Below are 20272 nucleotides of genomic sequence, written 5' to 3' on the forward strand. Positions count from 1 at the left end.
AGTAAATTCCGAACAAGACAGGGATGGGAGAGGATACTCTGTTCGGATGCATGAGCTATGATGTGTTTCCTGTTCTGGGGCAGAGTGATGGGGAAAGTGAGCACTTCCAGGTTGCAGCTGGAAGAGCATTTTCTACCAGTGCCCACTAGAGCGCCAGCCAGCATTCTGCTCGATGAACAGAGTGTCATGGCCTCTGTCCTCCTCCAGAACCTGCAGAGCCAAAGAAATGGAGTCAAGGAGAGGACAGAGGCCATGTTACTGTGCTGTAAACACAAATTATCACCCAAGCTGGCAGAAAACCATGGGTTCAGAGCCAGCTGCGTGTATTCTGTGCTGAGCGCCTTACACCTGAAGTTGGCTCACTAGCTGTCTCTGCAGAAGAGACACCTTTATCCCTTAATGATGCCTGGACTTCTGGTTACCTGCAGAATCTGCGAGGAAGAGCTGGACAGCCCTGTTGCACAGCAGCTTCCCTTCCCCCTTCATGCCTGCAGACTCGTTGGCCGAACACAGAGGCCCCAGACTGGGCTCAGCCTCAGCTGCACTCGGCAACGAGAAAACAAAGTCAAACATCATCTGTGTCAGCGACTGTGCAGCAGTGATAGAAAGCAAAACTGACACAAGCTCATCCAAACAAGGGGATTACAGTTCCCAGAGACTCAGAGCCTGTGATAATAAGGTTGTCGCTGACCTGGTTAGTGTTTTGTGCTTTTTAAAAGCACTGGGGGATGAATTATATAGACGTAGAATGAGGAATCCAACACTGAGGGCTGGAAGAGCAAGTTAACAGTGTTTATGCTGCTGAGGGTCCCACTTGCTGCCCTGGTGAGAAAAAAAAGAGAGGAAGGGCAGAAAGCTCCCAGAAAGGTAGAATACGTAAGAGCAGGAAACAAATCAAAACATGGAAGGTTAACAGGGCAAGCTGTAAAGTGAACCCCAGAGAGACCCTCTGCGCGGACCCTAACAAGCTAAGAAAGCTAGCAAAGATGTCTCCCCCTAAAGACAGAATATTTAGGTTTTATGGTGTCTGCAGAAACCACAAACTCTCCTTCATCAGGATGCTTGGCAGAGACCCCATGTGTCTTCACTACCTTGGAGCACTCCCTCACCTCTCTTCTCTGAGTGTCTTTTGACTTACTCCATACTGAAATAGTTTGCGATCATGTCTTGTAAGATAACCACAGGTTATAGTCTACGTTAAACGCTGCTGCAAGTGGTCTCCAGAACGCTGGTTTGCACTGCGCTGTCTCCCTGCCAGGAGACAGGAGCCCCACTGACAGGATTTGGTCCCAGTCCTACCAAGCGCTCCCCACCTCAGCGATCCAGTCAGTTCTGACAGGAGGGGAACAACATGGCTAAACAGAGGCAGAGAGTCCTCTGCCCTGGGGAACACGATTGCCTGTAGAAAAGGGGCAGATGCTACATGTAGTGTAAGCCAGCATCCTTATACTGACTAGAAGTATTTCTATAGGTCCCAACAACAGAAAGAACAAGCAGGAATGAGCTCCAGCCTCCCTGAACTGTTGCCAGGGCCCAAGCACCTGTAGTAGAAGACACCCAACTTGTATACACATGAAGGTGTCCAAGAAGGATGCGGCAGCAGTCTCTACAAGCCCAGAAAGGGAGGCTGGAGTGACACACGATGAGAACACAGGGCTTAGCAGAAATTGTAGCTGTGGGGTAGAGCACAAGAAATTAAGCCTGTTTAGTTTGCAAAGAAAAGGTTTAGGAGGAATAGAGCAAACACTCTCCAGTATGTAAAATGAGGTCAGAAAGAGAACAGTGAGTAATATTTCTCTGTCTCCCTAGGGATGGGGCAAGAAATACTCAGCTTAATTTAAGACAAAGAAGATTTACACTGGAAAAGAGGAAATACTTTTAAACCTATGGGTTATGAAGCAGTGGAGTAGGTCACCTGGGGCCAGTATGGAGCTGTTTTCACGTAAAGACAGCTTCAGGTTTCAAGAGAAGCTTAGACACAAACTTTGGTCAAGAGCAGTCTAGATGGACTTAGGTCTCCTTTAACCCAAGGTGGGGAGAGGAGTGGGCATGATAACACCACACAAGATGACTCCAACGTTTCTACAAATCTCTGCCCAGCATTTCTTCTGCTGCGAGAAAGCATGCAGCTCTGAGCCAACCAGCTTAAAAGGTAAGAACGGCTCAAATAAGAGTTAAACCAAGTTATCTCCAGCACCAGGGCCAGCACAGGGAGCCAGAGTTCATCTCACTTTTGGAGTTGGAAGACCAGAGAGCGACACAGGGAGCTGTCAGCCTGTAACAAGGATAAACTTCAGAAGCTCCCTGCAGTCTGGCTGAGCTACTCCATCCCCGAGGCTACACCCCAGGAGTCCTCCCAGCTTGTGGTGCAGTGGGCAGCCCAGGCCTGGCTGCCAGCCTGGAAGCTACCAGAACTCTCAAGAGTGGCTTATACAAGGGACCAAAAACAGCCTTAGAAAGTAAGCTCAGAGCTTTAACATTCATTCTGCAGGGAAGTAAAAGCAGAGCATATGTCCTCTCTTGCTTCTGTATGAAGCATGCTGGAGCATGCTACGACCAGAAGAGCTTTTAAAATTGTTTTCTCCCTATTAGCAGCTTGGATCACATTTAACCCACAGACTTTGAAGAAACGGGAAATGCATGAAATGCTGACATCACCTGGAGAACAATGAGCAAAGGAAAGAATGGATGAAGCGGTGGCATTAACCATGTGAGGAAAACATTATTCAGTTCTAGTTTTGTGTCATTATAGCTGGACATGTGCAATACTGTACAGACACTCCTATTTCACAGCAAGTTCCACCAATTAAACCTGTTTCCAATCAACAAGCAGCTCTTAAGAAATCTGTACAATGGGAGGAAAGTTTACAGTGCCTACTACATCTAATTAAAAGTCAAATTAGTGTAATTTCCCCTGCAGAAATCAATCCCTAATCAGACTATTTTGAGACTCTGCTGAAACCTATCCAACTGTTTTGGAAAGATGCTGAATCTCTTTCCACACATTCCTCCAGCTGCAATGCGAGGGCCCAAAAGCTCACATCCAAACGATTCATTCTATCAAAGCAGCACAGACCTCAAATGACATCCCTGAGGGTTCAAAGGAAAAGAAAAAATGTGTTAGAAAACTTCCTAACTTCCTTCCTTTAGCTCCTCAAAGGCATCACAACAGGCCAGAAAACCCAATTGATAAAACACTCTGCACATCACCTTCCACCACAATGTGGCTGCAGTATCGAAGGCCTTTGAAAGCTTCTTTGAAAAGTGAATGGGAGAAGAAAGCGGATTTTTCTTTGGGATTAGCAAGAAAGAGCAGCACTGAGGCAAAGCCAGAGAAGTGAAGCAGTGCATTAGCAAAGCATGTCAAAGGAGTGAGAACAAGATTTCTAAGCATAAAGGAGCCAAGAGAATGGCTTGGGGAAGTCTCTGCTCACCCACTTAATGGGAGCACAGAGAGATGAAAAGGCAGCCGAGAAGAAAAATGGCTCCTGCATGTCATTCCCCACCAAGAAGGATTTGCTTTAATGCAATCACACTGATAGAGATAAGAAAACCAGGCAGAATCTGGGCAGAATTATTTGCAAACAGATCCTGTTCAGGAAGACCTGATGGGACCAGCATGAGCTTGGAAACCATACTGGAAGCCTGTAGTTCACCACCAGCCCTGCTCCTTTGGCAGAGCCCACGAAGAAAATTGCAGCAACTTCACTCTGCCCCCTCCATGAAATCCTGCAACCCTCAGCAGTTAAACGCAATGCATTGGGTAGCGGGGATATTAAACAACATCAGACCTTTAATAGAAGCCAAAGTAAAGACTCAGAAGCCTCGCAAAAATGAAGCCAAGTACCTGCTTTGAAGAGGATATGGGGCAACAGGGTAGACTAGAGCTTTTTTGATGAGTTGTTTGAACAACTAATAAAGCCATCAGTTACTGTGCACCTAGAGGAATAAAGACCATGGAGGACCGGAGGCCAGCTGGGTTTGCTGAAGACAAATCATAACATATCAGGTTGATTTCCCACTGTGTTGAGGGAACAGCTTAATGGAATGCAGGGGATTTTCTGTAGCTGTGAGTAAAGAACATTTAATAGGGTCCCAATTCTCAGGGCATCTAGAGAAATGTGGATTAAACAGACTCACAACTGGGTCAAATCAGCACATTTAGACAGTAATTATTCAGGCTTTCATATGCTCTTGAGGAGATGGTCCCAGGGGTACCTGAACGGGCAATTTTCAGAAGGGAGTTGAGGAGGGGCTGGTTATGCTAAACAGATTCTTAAATGATACAAAATTGAGATTTTGAGAAAAAAAAAAAAAGAGCTAGGAAGAAAATAATTTTAGCTGAAGTGTTTTGTAGCTGTGATGATCTTAGGACTGAGAATGTCATTTTAATCAATTGGCATGATCAGCCTGAGCTTCTGCCAGGCCAAGTAGAAAGCGGGGCATGCAGGAAGCAGAGCAGTCACGTGGCCAAGAGGCTGGGGAAGGAGATGCTGGCTGAGGAGGGAAGGAGCCCTTGGGACAGAACAGATGACAACAGAAACATGAATGTGTCTTATTTCCAGGGTACAGTAACTGGAGAAGCCCATGTCACAGGAAGGCTACGGCCAAATTTCTTTGCACATATTCCAGATATAGTATCAAGCAGGCCAGAGAGACAAAAACAGGCACAAAAGAGCACAGAATAATGGCATGAAACTGACTGCAAGTGTTTTTCCCATATCCTACCCAATGGCAGCGCTGCAATGATAAAAAAACCCCAACAAACCAAACCAACAAAACAAACCCATTACAAAGCATTCCGTAGAAGGAAGCAAAACTAATTCAGGCATGCTTGCTCTGGAGCAGAGTAGACAGAGGGAGGCATAACATTCCCAAACCCATGCAGACTCGTGATGGAGTGGGCAGGCATCAATTACTCATCAATCAGCAAGGACAGAGCTGGGAGAGAGAATCAGCTCTCAAACTGGTGGAGAAAGCTGCCAGAGTTGGAGATCTCTCCCTCTGCTGAAGCCGTAATGATTCAAAAGCTAGGAAAACCAGGCTCCCCTCAGATGCCAGCCACTACAAAAACATTGCCTCCCTGGTGACACAGCCTTCGGACAAGAAAACGTTGCATCAGGGTTCTCTGGAGCAGGGTGAGCAAGCTGGCTTCCTGAAGAATGTAACTACCAAACCAAATTATTTGGACTCAGTTTTGTCTTTGGTATATTATTTTTGTGGGGCTTCCTACCATTAGTCTTCTCCTCTGGCAGAAGGAGACATTTCTAGAGAATGCCTTTGCTTTCTTTACTTGGGAACCCTATTTTGTGAGTGATGGAGGAAAGCAATGAGCAGGCACATGTTTCACCAGCATCACATATTCTGCTCAGTCCCATACTTTGTGGTCCCCTTAACGACAGCAAAAAGGCTTAGTTGCTCTGCGTGATAAATCCAAGGTGGGAGCAGTCAGCTTCTCCACCAGGCACATTTACCACCACAAAGCACAGTGGATCCCCATGGCAGAGGGGACAGAGACCAACTGACCAGTTGCTGGCCTGAGCAGTCTGGTGGTTCCTCCCCAGCCATGTACTGCAGGGCAGGGAGCTCCAGGGAGCGTTCACATCAGTCGAGTCATGCAGTGTCTGTTCAGATACTATTCCTGCCCCATCTTTGGAGGGAGCCCAATGGAGTAACAGGGCTGCTCAGCTATACCCCAAATGCTGTAAGAAAAAGCTTTGGGAAAGGGTTGTTGATTCTGCAGAATCAAGGCAGCTTACCAGCTCTTTGAAGAAGGCAGCCTCTTTATGCTGCTCTGAGTAGCGCTCGTACTGGTCCAGTCCATCCTGCAGTTTCAGGGTCAGCGTGTCGTAGTTGGAACGTACCACTTCCAAAACCTGCCAGAGACAGCCAAATACAGCAGAGGAGTCAGCATCCACAGATGCTTCAGCATAGGAGGAGCAAGGCTGAGGTAGATCACAGCTCTGGCACCTGTTTTTGCAACATACATGGCTTTAACAGCCAATATTTGGCTCATGACTAACACCACGGAGGTGGGCACTAAAGTCTTCCTAATGCCAGTAAGGAACAGCCCTCAATTTACAGAATTTCTTCATTCATGGGAAGAGTGGATGAGTCTGTGACAGCAGCAGTTTTCCAAATACTATTATGTCACCAGGAGAAGTAGACACGATCTCAGTAAATTAAGCAGCTAATTACCACATGTACACCCAAATGTAACACAGTAGGCACTATGCAAACACAGGTTTGCCCAACCTCGTGGTCCTCCCAATGCTAGTTTTGCTAGCACACCTCCCTCCTGGCTTGCTAATCATCATTCACAATCTGCTAACCCGCCAGCTTCTACAGCTGCTCAGGTCAGCTTCTATACAGAGCACTGTACTTCTCTCCTGATGGGAACAAAGTTCTGACACCACTAAGAGAAGACCAACTTTGGTACAGACTCAGGGTTTGGAAACAGAGGAGACAGAAATCCAGGTCTTCCTGCCCAGGAGACACTTTATTATCTGCCTTCCCTGCAAACAAAGCACTCCAGCTTATATTACTGCCTTAGTCTGCTCCCAGCACTGGGCTATACTTGTAAATTCATAGTTACACATCTCTGTCCTATTGAACTATTCATTTTCCTAACTAGGGAACACCAAGAGGGACTCTCACAATGCTTTTTAGCTTCAAAGCATTGCATGGACAAACATATTCCTCAAAGCATTTGTGAGATGGTAAGTAATGATAATCTTCCTACCAGGAATCATATAGCTAAGCACTCCTTGGCAAAACACACGCTTGGAACAATTCTCTTAAAACACATGAACTTCTTTCTTAGGCTGTTACCACTTGATCCGAGCGCTAAACAGAAGCACAGAAAGAAAATCAATATCTGAGGTTTGCATTACAGTAGCCTCTGCTCCTGAAAAGCCTCAACCAGGAGGACTACATAGTATAAGGTGCAAAAGGAAGAAGAGTCTACCCCAAGGCATTCACAATTCAGGAGAGATCCTACGAAAAGCATTGCAGAGGGTGTAGGACAACCCTCAGTTGCCCTTTGAGGCAACTGGTAGCTCCTGCCCTTTACAGGACTGAATCGTGTCCTTCTATTCTTTACTTGAGGAATCCTAGACTTGCTTAGGGCTCCTTTCAAAAACTTCTCTGTCTTGTTTCCCCCCAAACTTCGCATGTGGCAGCAGTACACAGAGACACTCATGCAAACACTTAGAAGCAGGCTAAGGCCTGAGGTGGCAGAAGCCACAGGGCATCATCCAAATGAGGACTGAGGGTAAAAAAGGGTCCTAGAAGCGGTTCCCAGGTGAGATGGTAACACAGCAGAGTCTCTTTGCAGCTCAGCTGTCCTCCAGCATTGCAGAGCCAAGCTTGGGGTAGCAATCAGTATTTTGCAAGGTTATCTAAGAACAGCCTGTCAGCGTTCTGCTGCCACAAGAGCACACAGCCTCCTCTCCAGGACTCATTTTCTAATGCTGCTTGTCAGCTCCACTGGCAGAGAGAAAGAATCCGCTGCAATGACAGCCATCTCCAAATTCAGCCTGGCCCTCTTGTTCCTGTGCACAGAAGCTGTGAGAAGTATCACAGAGACAAGAGCAGCAACGAGAGAAAGCCGTCTGGGTACAGGAATAATTTAGTCTGGGATGCAACTATCCACTAGGGATGGAGAGTAATAGTATAATGCACTGTCTTCTGAGCAATAAAGGATCTAGCAACTTGCATGAATCAGAGGGCTATCCTCCTGTCAGTCTGAGGAAGCCAAGCTGACCAAGATAAATAAGCTGCAGGAGGGAAACTCTATTTGAAAAGTGAGGAGTAGAACATGCTTCGTCAGTAGTAACTCAAAGTGGAGGCATTTTACCCAGGGCTACCCTGCTCCCCAGGAGCCTTCCCTTGGGCTCCTCTTCACTCCCTTGTGCCCCCATAAGCACTACCACATGTAGTGCCATACGGGTGTGCACAGACAATGGATGTATACGCTTCTCCATGAAGAAGCAGGATTCCTCCTTACTAGCTCTGAGTAGAGATCTCTTCAGATACTCAACTGGGGCATCCTCAAACCACCGCAAGGAAGAGTAAACTCTGAGGGCAGCAGCAAGCTCTGTAAGCAGTATCCTTTAAATCAGCCTCCTGTGTCAACCTTTGAAAGGCAGCTAAGAACTCAGTTTGATACTCTAGGAGGAGGACAGGGAAGGAACAAGAGGCACCCAAATCTCTACTGTGTTACCCACTACTTATTGTAATCTCTGCAGTGAACTTGAGCTCAGCTTATCCCTTTAGCTATGTGTTTTCATTGGCTTCCACTCGTTATCTCCTTTAATTATGAAATAGAACTTAAAAAGGGTAAGTTAAAAATAAACAGCTTCTCCTCATTGCCTGATAATTTCCTTTTCTTGCTGCGGCTGAGAAAAAAATGTTACGTGGGATCTGAGATAAACCCACTCACAGATCATTTCACTTCATACCCTATAATGGATAGGAACTGTTACTGAGATTAGGACCTGCCATCCTTGAAACAATTTCATCTGCTCTTTAAGATGCAGCTGCTAGACAGAGGAGAGGTTAAAGAGCAGCAGAAGGTATTAAGAGCATCTAACATGAAGGTTTGAAAGGCATCAGCTTTCCACACAGATGACAAAAAAACTCACATCCTCTGTGTAACAGTAGATTGCATGCTAGCATCCTTCGCCCTTCTTACACACTGCTTTGACTTTTGCTCAGGAAAACTACTGCAGGAAGAACGCCCTTTTGTGTTAAACACACGAGATCTTTATCTGCACCTTTCTGCCAGATACAAAAGAACTAGAGGAATTTAATTTTGAGATTAAAGCATTTCTCCTTCAAGGTCTTGTCTGATCTGGTCTTTCTAGAAGTCTTTATGGGAGTCTAGAAAACATCAGTTCCAAGATGGTGAAGTGTGAATAACTTAAAAAGGAAGGGACTTTCAGCTGGACTCTCCCACATGGATTTTAAATAGTCATTCAGTTTTTTAAAATCTCATGACCAGCTGGAAGAACACCACTTCTAGTGTCAGGCAAGGATAGAAGAAAATGGACTGTAGATGATTTCCAGGGAGCTTCTCAACAAGCTACAGGGAAGATAAGATGTGACACTCCTCAGACTGCAAGGATAAACATGCAGGGCAAACTATTTTTTTTAAAACATACCTTTACTGGATCTTTACAGTGGAAAAAAACTAAATGGAGTCACAACCTAGACCTCTTTTTGTAGGTTACCTTAGGGAGATCACAGTCTTAAAAAAGCAATATGGCAGAAGCGAGCAACTCAGACACGGTCAATAGAAGAAAAGTGAAGGCTGCCGAATTCCTTTCCTGCAGTTACCTGTATCATCAGCCCTACAGGCTACATTAACTCATTTACTCCACTGCAACAAACCAGATGTCAGTGGAGCTGCACCACTGTAATTTAAAGATAATTTGCCATCAAATTAACCCCCTGCTCCACCGCTTGCTTGCTGACTGGTTTCCAGAAGTTTCACAGAAATGTTGGTGATTCAGGCCCCTGTGTACATGTCCCCAAACCAACCTTTCAGGAGCTGCTCTGAACGGCAGGTGCTTTCTGTGGCACTCAGATTTCAGCTTCCTCCTGCAGCTACAACTGCCCATGCCCCGTAACTCTCCTTCCCCATAACACTGACAACCTGTGAGTAGAGGCACCTCCTCCAGGTAACATAGCAGGGGGGCTGGCTTACAACAGAGGCATTGATGTGGGGCTCAGCTCTCTGCAACATCCTACCCATGCCATGCCGCTGCACCCAGAGGACAAGATTATTTCACAGTTTTTGGCTCCTTACTGAGCTGCAACCATCAGCTTACTGCTCCCTTGCAAACCGGATGGACAGCCTCCGAAGGGTCAGTGGACTCTCATGGACACAAGCTCTGGAACTGATTCCCCCAGAACCAATTGCCCTTGCCCCGAAATTTTCTGCACTCAAAACAGCCTGTTCTTTGCTTTACCACTCTCGACACACAGGGTCTTTCCTTACTGCACTAGAGTTGTTCCCTCTGATCCTCAACAAGAGCTGACCCGCTGCACTCCCCCAGGAGAGACCAGACCTTCTGGAAAAGCCTGTCCTAGGGAAACAAGGGGATTACATGCAGCAGTCTCTGATCCCCACCCTGCCCAGGAGAACACAAAGCCAGAGAGGGAGCTGCACCAGCAATGAAATATAACAGGCAACATGCAGAACTAGGGCTCATGTACCTGGTACACTTCAGTGCTTAGTAACTTTTTAACCTGCAAAATCTTTCATCATCTGCAACTGCAGACTCTGCCTTACTACAACATACAATTAGAGAACGCCACCAATTCTCACCACCCAGCAAAGGACCTGGTGGTGGGTAGGTTCTGGGAAGCATGCACAGATAATGACAGAAAAATAAAGGAAAAACAGAAGCAAAAAGCAAGCAAGGTCTCTACATTGTCTTTTTAATCAGTGCAGGAAAGGACAAGGGTGCAATCAGTCAGCATCACCAGTACCTCGCTAAAGCCTCTGCATGCCCGTAAGACAGTCATTAGCTACCACGACACAGAAGCAGTTGGAAAAGAACTGACTGAATGATCTCACATCAACCAAAGGCAAAAAAACCCCAACAACCCCCATGTTAGAATGCATTTGCCCCCCACCATAACTCCATGCAGCTCACAACGCTGGGACGGGAGAGGTTCTCCAGATCAGGCCTAGCAAGCCCTCACAGGACAGGAAAGCCGGGCACTTCTGTCCTAGCTGTCCCGTGCTGGAGGATGGAGCAGCCAGTCTATGGAGCATGTAATGCCAACCCCTCACCAGCACTACTGCACGGACATGGCACGGGGGCCAAGGGCAGCCAGGGACAGACAAACCTATCTTCTGTCCTCCCTGCAGAGGTGGTGGAGTGCCTGTCACTGCCGATGTTCCATGGAGGGAATTACAGCATTCCCACCTCTGAAACCTAGGCAAAGCCCAAGATACCACAAGCAAACCCAGCAGCCTGTCCCCTCAGCTCAGAGGATGGAGCCTGTAGGAAGAGACTTAGAGTTTCCCTATTCTAGTAGAAGCCTGATGTACATTTTACACTGGAGTCTTCAAATTGTCTTGTTTACATCAGGTTTAATACAAATCTTCCCCTTTTTCTCCCCCTACTAATCTCCACAAGCAATTCATAGTCCCTGAGTGTTTTTCCTAGTGAATTCAACTGAACACCAACATTTCTCATTGTAATGAAAAGGCTGCTGCCACCTGGACTACAAAGAGGCTATTGCCTCTCCATAATAAAGTGCCAGATAATTGACATAAATTTTACAGTAGAATCTTCTAATTAATATGGAGAATGAATTTTTTTTTTTCCAAATGGCATCACACTTCTCACAGAGCAACTTAAAAGTTGCTGATGCTGGCTGGAGTCTTTGCTAGAATTAATCCCCAGAAGTGCCAAAGACAAAGCACATAACTAAATAATTAGAAGTTAAATAAAAACACCACACAGGGCGGCCACATTTCCCAACAGACTCTGCCCAGACCCCAGCTCCACTCATCTCCTTCTCCCTTCCCTCTTTCACTGTCTGCAGGAGTCAAGTTCAGAGAGAGGATCCACTAAGACTGCCAGTGCTACACGTGTGCTGGAAGCAGCTCCCATTCACAGCGGCTTCAAGAAAAGCACCTGCCCTGGGACAAGCAGCAGCACAGAGCTTTCGTCTGACCCAACACTACCTCACCTTTGCAGCTGTCCTGGAGCTAAATGCTGTGCTGCTGCTTCATCACCATCCCTCACCCCCAAGCTGATCAAGCCATGAGTATTAATTCCATGCTCACGAATGCTAAGAGGAAGAAAGAGGAGGAGGATGTTGCTATGACAGTCTAACAACTCAGATTCCCAAGATATGCTGTGTGTACAGCACACTTCTACGCATCCAGAGGATGCAGAGTAGGTCTGGTACATGCTACGGGAAAGAAAGATCTGGGCTTGAGACGTAAGTGTAGTCATGCCACATACGTGCAAGATACATAGTGTGTTGTCATTCCTGCTCCAGTGTTCCAAATCTGCTGTATTAAGCAGCTCCTGTTTGTACTACATGCAAGTGAAGGACCTATGGCCCTCTCCTGCTGCGGGCTGAGACGTGAGGCTGCTCAGACTAAGGCTGTAACACAGCCCCCACCAGCTCACACAACTGTCACTCTCAGAGTAGGAAGAAGCATCCTGTCTGCCCTGAGGCCAGGAAAAATTTCTGGAAGGAGGATTTTTTCCATAGTAAAATGCTCAGCTAGCTCAAAAGATTAAGTGCCAACAATCAAGGGCAAACCCTTTCTCCAAGGCATCAGAGTGCACCAGTACAGGATGCACCAGCAAGGCTGGGCAGTAAGATGCAAGAGGTCCATCTCAGGTCACAGGAAAGGTCCACAGAGGTGGGTGCGGCTGCCCACGAGCCCCAGGAAGGCACTGGGCCATGAGTACATGCTCCAGTCCTGACTGCGGAGAAAGAAATGCTGATGGGACTCACGGGAGCCTCTTGTTCAGTGCCTGGAGGTGGACAGATGGACAAGGCTGAGCAGCACACAGCAAAGATGAGCGAGCCAGGAGACAGGGAGAGAAGGTGCCTCACCCTGCTTTCCACTGCGAAGGTGAGTGCAGGGACGCCTTGCACAAACTCCCACCAGGTTACTCAGACACCTTTTAGCTTGTGTTTGCCAATCTTCCTCTGCTCAGCTCACCAAGCATTAGCCAGGACACGCTGTGTTAGGAGCCTGAGAGCGCAGTGTCTTTGCCCATCCGTTTGTCCTTCGTCCCTGCCAGTCAGTCCTGGCAGTCCTCCTGTGCTCACTGCACCGCTCTGCGCCCAGCCAAACACGAGGAAAGGTTAACTCTCCACATCCCAATTCCTTCCCAAGGATGGCTTTTATACATTTGCACTTGAGAGGTATTGAAATCCAGGCCTTGCCACTTCTCTACACAACGGAAAAGGTTTTGATTGTACATAAAATATTATTATTATTTTACTTAGCAACATCAAGGAGGGACATTTTGCACCCCCTTTTCCTCACCTCAGCCCAGAGCCATTCTGTCATGCTCAGGTGATACACAGTAGCTTAGATGTTTGTTCAATGATCTCACAGAGATCTGTGATCTTTAAAGGAATAAGCCTACAAAGTCGACAGTTTCTATCCATGGAGTGGGAGGGTTCGGTTACAGTCTTTCTCCTCTGCCCACAGGTGCCTTTTCTAACGACAGATAATTTATAAGCTCACTCAGAAAATGACTGTCGTTCTCTGAACTCTGCTAGCAGAAATGACATCCCCTTTTGGGATGAGAGTTATCTGCTCCAGAAATGTTTTAAACCCACATTCCATTAGAAGCCCAAGGTGTTCAACTCTAATGGTGGGAAAAGACTCACCGATCCAACCAATCTGGAAATCACACAGCTTTCAGAAACATCCCAAAGCCAAACCTGTTACCGAACTCCACCCAGAGCAGCTGTAAATGCACAATACGTCCCCATCCCAAGCTCTGATGGGACAGCCTTCGCAAGACTCAACAGTTACTTTAAGCAGAAAAGCGCAAAGCAGGACAAAGGCAAGTAACAACAGAGATGTATGGCCACAAACACCAGCTCTGCGCACAGCTTGTGGGGGACTTAATTTGTAAAAGATATAGACAAATAGGAGATATTCATGCGGTTGATAACCCTTGACATCCCTGTGTAGCCATCACTAGGGCTAGGGAGTCCTGTGCTAGGTGTATGACATCCTCTGAGCTCAAGGAGTTGGGTAGCCGAAAGCCTGCTCACTTCACCAGAAAGCCTGTGCCATGAATCCTTTTACTACAGAGGAATTTCAAGAAGCCATGTCCACAGACACATGAGAACCCCCACATGTGTCAAATGTGCTTTGCTCAACCCATTTGGGTTTGGAGGACAAGGACCAAAAGTGCACTGAGCCTCACGCTGCTTTTCCTCAAGACCAATCCGCTTTTCTCAGTTTCATGGATGGTGAGCGGGTTTATACTAATCTGCATATCCCACTTGGCAGGAAGAACCTGGCACTCTTGGTGGGACCCTGGGTGCTCTTTCCCAAACTGCAGGGACAGCCTTTTGAGAGCAAATACAGGAGGCAATTCTGTGTCATTCAAGAGAGGAAAATGGGTTCAGTGGGTTTCTGCCAAGAGAACGAACATCCATGTGCTGCACGACGCTGGCAGGGAAAAAGAAGTCAAAGATCCTGAAACAAATTATCTTTAAAATTATCAATTAATAAAATAAGCACCCTCCAGATCTGGATGGGGAGATCCACCAGAAACTGAATGAGGTCCACTAAGCTCGCCTGTTGTTAGAAATTTTGTGAGGAAGGCAGGCAGCAGCCAGGATGATGGCAGGAGCATAAAACCCTGAGATAGATAGATTTGCTATTTTGGAGTTACAGCCCATTTTGGAGTTGTGAACCCTTATCTCCAGCTGGTGGCATTTATGAAAACATTTCTCACTGCTAGGTACGTAAGAGCACTTGCAATTCTGCCAAAGCTTGAAATGCACTGCAGATAGCTATGGACCGGACCGTTAATTTTTTTATTTCCCCATTGTGCTTACAATTAACTTAAGTGCTGAAATGTGATGGGCTGTTCCAGGAGAAGCTTTTTATCTACCAGCTGCATTCTAGCACAGCAGTAAATCAACTGCTGTCACCAAAACATCAGACAAGAGGAAGAGAGCATCCTTATGCTCACTGTGCATGTCACCCGTTCAGCCTAAGTGGGTAACCAGCATTCAGCAAATGAATGCTGTGATTTGTGTACAACCTTGGGTGCAATCCTCTATTTCCCAAAGACCTTGTCCCCCTGAACACTGAGGAAAAAAACCAATCAGCAGCAGCTCTCCAGCATCAGTTAACTGACCAAAGTAAGACCAGTAACCTTGGTGCCCAAAAGAAAATAAAAGAGTTTAAGTTGTGAGCTGCTGCTCCAGTCAAACTGAGAAGCCAGGAGATACAAAGCTGTTATGGAAATCAAAGACAGCTACAAGCACCTAAAAAACAGTAGCTGAAGACTTTAAAAAAAGGTCAGAAATAGAATCTTTCTAGGTCCAGCAGCCAGAAAGCATCCTGGCAAATGCTGAAACTCAAATACACAACTTTCAGTTCAGATTGCCTCAACGAAGTGACAACAGAATACCTCTGTACACCAGAGGAAACTTGCTTCTAGTAAAGAAGTTCAAATTTTCCCAGAAGACAGTTGGCTCAGGAATAAGGCTGTCTAGAGAACAGATTAAGACAAGGTATGCAACAAAAACCTTTCTGTTCAATTAAACCCCGACAGAAGCAAGTGGACTGTTCCAGTTCAAAGAAACCAAAATCTAATTGTGCCCAAGGAAAAACAACGGGGAGGCTTATTCTGGTTATGGTCTGATCAAACATCTGCAGTCACAGGAGGTTTCTGGAACTCTGTCACCTGGTCAGGTTCATGGGAATCAATAAAGGATCCAAGAGAGCTTGCGCTTCTCACACAGCCACCACAGACTTGTACAGGATATAATGACTACTGACACTGACTTAGAAAAAAACCTTCACCAGAACCCTGACTTGAAGATCAAGACAAATGAAAGGAGAACACAGATGCTCCAAAAAGCTATGGTGCTCGCCACGCATTTGATTTTTCTTTTTTTCTTCTTCTTTTACAGCAACTAGCGAGCAAATGGCCTCTACAAATGCTACCAGTACAGCCCTGGGTCTGATACTTGCTGAGAAAAAGTAGATGCTAACCACCTAGCTCATGAATTTTTTTTAAATGATCAGAAATCTTGTTAAACTTGGTTTGCACAACATGAATAAATCTAATTAAAGGAAGCAGCAAAGTTAAACATCAATACACTGAAAAACTGGCCACAAACCAAGTGGATGGTGTATATTTAAAGCAAGTCAAAACAATATAGAATATGCCAGAGAAACACCCAGTTAGGACTGGGGGAGGAAGGTATGCATTTGGAGGCGCAGAGCTTCGAAAGATCAGTTCCACAGCTCCTACTTATATTTGAGCAATTAAATAGTGACAATAGAAGGCTAGCTATTAATTGCACAATGGAAGTGATAAAAAGCAATAATTCAGTGGCCTGAGGAGATGCATGAAAAGGCCATGAAAGAAGAAATCCAGAGCTCACCTGTCTAACCGACCACATGTAGAAAATGAATTTAAGTCCATTCTAATGTGGGGAAAACCAGAACTTTTGAATACAAGCAAGAGGTCTGTGTAGCCAAGAAATCAGATGAGCAAATTACTGTTTATCTGTACTATTTTGCAGTTCTACGATATATTTTCTAAAATAAGGGCATTGTAATTGATACACAAGATTTAAAACATGAGTTGTTTTACTTACACAGTGTCAACTTACACAGTTGTCACTTACACAGTGACAACACAGTGCTCCTGCATTATTTTTGTTCTCTAATAATTTCTAATTCTCTATTTGCCTTTCTGACCACTGTTGAGTCTTGAGCCAACATTTCCAGGCTTATCACAGTGATTCCAAGAGTCCTCTCCTGCATGGCAATATCTAGAAGACTTTACTACAGCTTAAAGACTTTAAGAGACTTATAAATTCAGTCTCTAAAAATTCCTTCTAAAGATACAGCCCCAAAGAAACAGATCTATAGTCGATTGGTTAGCTACAAATAGCTGTAGCTACAAATAGCTAGAAAAACTGTAGTAGCAGTATGCCAAGGTAGCTAGCTAATAAGGAAAGGTGGGCAGTGCTTGGAAGTTTCCATGACTCAACCCATACAAAAGTTTTAGCTATTGAGGCTGCTGCAAATCTGGAGTTGGAACAGACAGCTGTAAGTTGCTGGATGATCCTTATAAACAGAAAAACCTGTAGTGAAAATGGAAGTTCAGTTGCAAAATGTCTGTTCTAAGGCTGCAGTTCCCAAAGCAGTTTAAGTCAAGCTAAGTGCAAGCCACCTAAACACCAATACAAAGTCTGGAGCTCCCCCTTCAAAGGCACTTATTTCAGAAATAAGGCATTCTAACGTGAAACTGGGAAGTCTTTTCATTCTGGACACATGCACTGAGGGCGCTGATGACCAGGCACAGTATTGATATCAGGAGTGACTGAGAAGGTAAAAAGGAGCAGAGATGACTGTCCCCTAGATATTGAGAATGCAGCTGTGCAAGTTAAGTTTGTAAGAATTACGACTGTGATTACATTCCTACCAAGACAATAAAATCTGTCCCAACCAAGTGACTCCTCACAAACCCCAGACACACTTTTGGATCTTGCTTTAACCTGTATTACACAGCCGGAGGAAAAAGAAAGGACAAAGTCTGTGATGAGGGCAGAAATGAGAGAACCAAATAATTTCTGATGCGACATGCTGAAGGAGTAAAGCTTGTTAACATTTTAATTTGTTAAATTATCCCCTTTTGTGCTGTTGGAATGTGTTGTTCCTTTTGAACTCCATCTGGGCAATGACCAGAGCTGAAAGAGTGAGACCATTTATGCTCGGAAGCATTCGCGACCAGCACAGAAAACGTCTTTTGCCTGTAAAAACAGAGCTGCTTAAAGTTGACTGCTAAGTTAAATCAAAAGGAACATTTAAATGGCTAGTGGGACAGCTGGAAATACAGAGGCTACTATCCAAGATAATCGATAGCAAGTGCAGGCCTGATGAGATGCTAAACTTTGTGGGCTGAGATACTTCTTGACTGAAATAGAGATGTGCAAGATAGCTGGCCAGCAGTCAGCAAGGTGAATCCGAGAGGGAACAGAGACTTGGGCATGGACCACACACAGGTCAGAGATTTCTGAGAAATCAAACTGCCTGCCACTTACCACTGCCCTTCTCAGGGAAAGAAGTCTGCGTGCATTCTTTGAAATAAACACAGAGGCACCAAAAGTTGCTGGCACTCAGTTATTTCTAGTCATTTCTCCTTATGCTCAATAGAAGCAATCAGGGCTCAAGATAACAGCTATGTCTCTCAAGAAGGATTCCTGCCACGGTAAAGTGGCATCTTGCAATCCAAAGATATTTGGAGGACAAAAAGGGTTTCTGTACCTGGGAACTTAGTGTTTATCCCTGCAACATTTGTTCCATTTATATCCTTAAAGCATCCGGCTTACCACCTCTTCAGCACCAGTTTTCTTACAATTCAGATGCTCCCAGCAGCCCCAAAACACCATGGCTGAGAAGAGACGGAAAAGAGGCATCTTACCTCTATGAGATCGATGGTGTTATCTCCACAGAGGTTCAGATGCTGGATGGGCAGGAAGGACATGACACAGAGTGGAGGTGTATTGTTAATGGGCCAGATAAGATTATTGCGTTGGCTGTATGCCCACCACTGACATTTGAGGAAAAGGTGACTTGTGCTGGCACTGGACCCATTCTCTCCAAAGGATGAGGGGAACAAAACTTACACTTCTTTTCCAAAGCACCTTTGGTTGTTGAATCCCAAGTTGAGCTAATCAGCACGCAGAGCTGCAAGCTGGAGAACTACTTGTCCACCGTGCATGTCCTCTGAATCTAAAAGCATGCACACCCTTTGCTGTCGCAGCTCTAAACTGAACCTGCTGGCTATAGAAACAGGATGTATTTGTACACACAGCACTACTGCAGACTTAGGCAAAGACGATGCCACTCTCTTGGGGATAAGGAGTTGAACACCATGGCTTCTGCTTTCTGTCTAAATTTCTCTTGTGCTGTATTCCCAGATAAGTACCTGCAGGATCTGTAATGGAAATATCATGTCCACAGTAATTTCTGCAGTGCTTGGAGGACACCATTGCTCTACAGCCTAAAAATCCCTGTGTGAGGATTTAGAGCTCCCAAGTGCCTCTTGGACATCAAACGTTTTCAAAGCTATTAGCTCTGATGGGTTTTTGAATAAGGCTCAGGGACGCCACTTGCTTGGTATTTCTCATAAGAAAAAGGTAGCTCTGACCTGGTAGAATAAAAATTACTGAGAAGGAGAAGGAGGAGGAGGAAGAAAGCCCACACAGCCCACGTTCTCTGCAAGCAAGGAAATGAGATTTGATTTACTCCGTGATTCTGAGGTGTGTTCAATTTCAGCTTGAATTTCTACTGAATAAATTCAGCTTGGCTGAGCAATGTCCCCATTAGAGACTGTCCAAAGCAATATAAGATGATCCACACAATGATCTTTGAAGCCCAAGGTTCAAAGCCTTGGTGAGGTGGGTTGGTTTTTTTTAGCATATTTTTGCATGTGCAACCCACAAACCTGTGTCTTCCAAAAAGCTAGAGGAAGACAATATAAAAAAGCAATTAGATACAGTGCATACACAGCTCCTTACTCTTGCCAATTAATCAATTTATTTATTTAGCTCACTGGTTAAATTTCCTCTTACTACACAGCAGAGAACAACTCTGAGTCTATGTTTTCCATGATTCAAAGGGATTAGGTGACAAGCAGAAGTCACTTACTAAAAGGACTTAAGGGCTTCGGTTCAGGGATTAATAACTCAGCTGCTTTTTCTCCAGATTTAAAACCACTGATTTGTACTGCATCAGCTGGCAGTTATATTTGCACAACTATTTTTGTTTTAATGGGAATCTTAAACTCTGCTTTTACCAAAACGGTGCTGCATTGTCCTCTTGATATTACTCTCACATCTAAATTTTAGACTATATTTAAAGAAGATTTCGTGCTTGCTTAGCAAATTTCTTAAGAAACTGCACCTTATACTAATACACACAAGTTTAAGTTCTACTTGACTTTTCCTAACTAACCAGGCATAGCAGTTGAGCAGTCCCCTCAGGAATTCAACACCACTAGAAGGCAGTTTGGGTGGAACCTTTGGACCAGGTCTCTCTGCATCTCCGACTCGGTCTCACATTTCAGAGAAGCTCTCTAAAATCTGGAGTTTGCGTGCATTTGACCACACAGTAACACACCTTCAAGGTGGGATAAACCACAAGGGTCCATTCTCACCCTGGGTTCACACAGAATAATTTGGTACTGCACTTATCCTGCTAAGAAACCAAGTGACAAAAGTTGAAGGGGGTCACACCTCTGCATTACTCTGATCTTACAGTTCTGAGAACCATTCACACAGGGAAGTTTCAGTGAAACGGTGCTATAATTTAACCCCAATGCTTCTACCATCTTGGGCTGTATGAATAAAACCCAAAAGCAAGTTTGCACGTTGAAAAAATTCAGGTACTTTAAAGTTTGGGGGTTTGTTGTAAATCTACAGTAGCCTGAACTGGCCTGACTCAGGAAAGACTAAATTCCTTCCATATGCCTGTTTAAGGACTGACTTGTCACTGTGCCTACAGCTT

At 45.3% G+C, this 20272-nt stretch overlaps 1 protein-coding gene across 2 annotated transcripts in view; it reads right to left on the minus strand.

The window, feature by feature from the left end:
• The window catches only part of ARMH3 (armadillo like helical domain containing 3), a 129441-nt gene that overhangs the window by 2585 nt on the left and 106584 nt on the right, over window positions 1-20272 (minus strand). For both annotated transcript variants that reach the window (XM_075758109.1, XM_075758110.1), the window contains exon 25: window positions 5760-5876. In XM_075758109.1, the coding sequence (XP_075614224.1) occupies window positions 5760-5876 (117 nt within the window). The remainder of the gene's footprint in view (window positions 1-5759; window positions 5877-20272) is intronic.

The sequence above is a fragment of the Balearica regulorum genome, chromosome 7 (genome assembly GCF_011004875.1).
Source record: "Balearica regulorum gibbericeps isolate bBalReg1 chromosome 7, bBalReg1.pri, whole genome shotgun sequence".
Lineage (NCBI taxonomy): Eukaryota > Metazoa > Chordata > Aves > Gruiformes > Gruidae > Balearica > Balearica regulorum.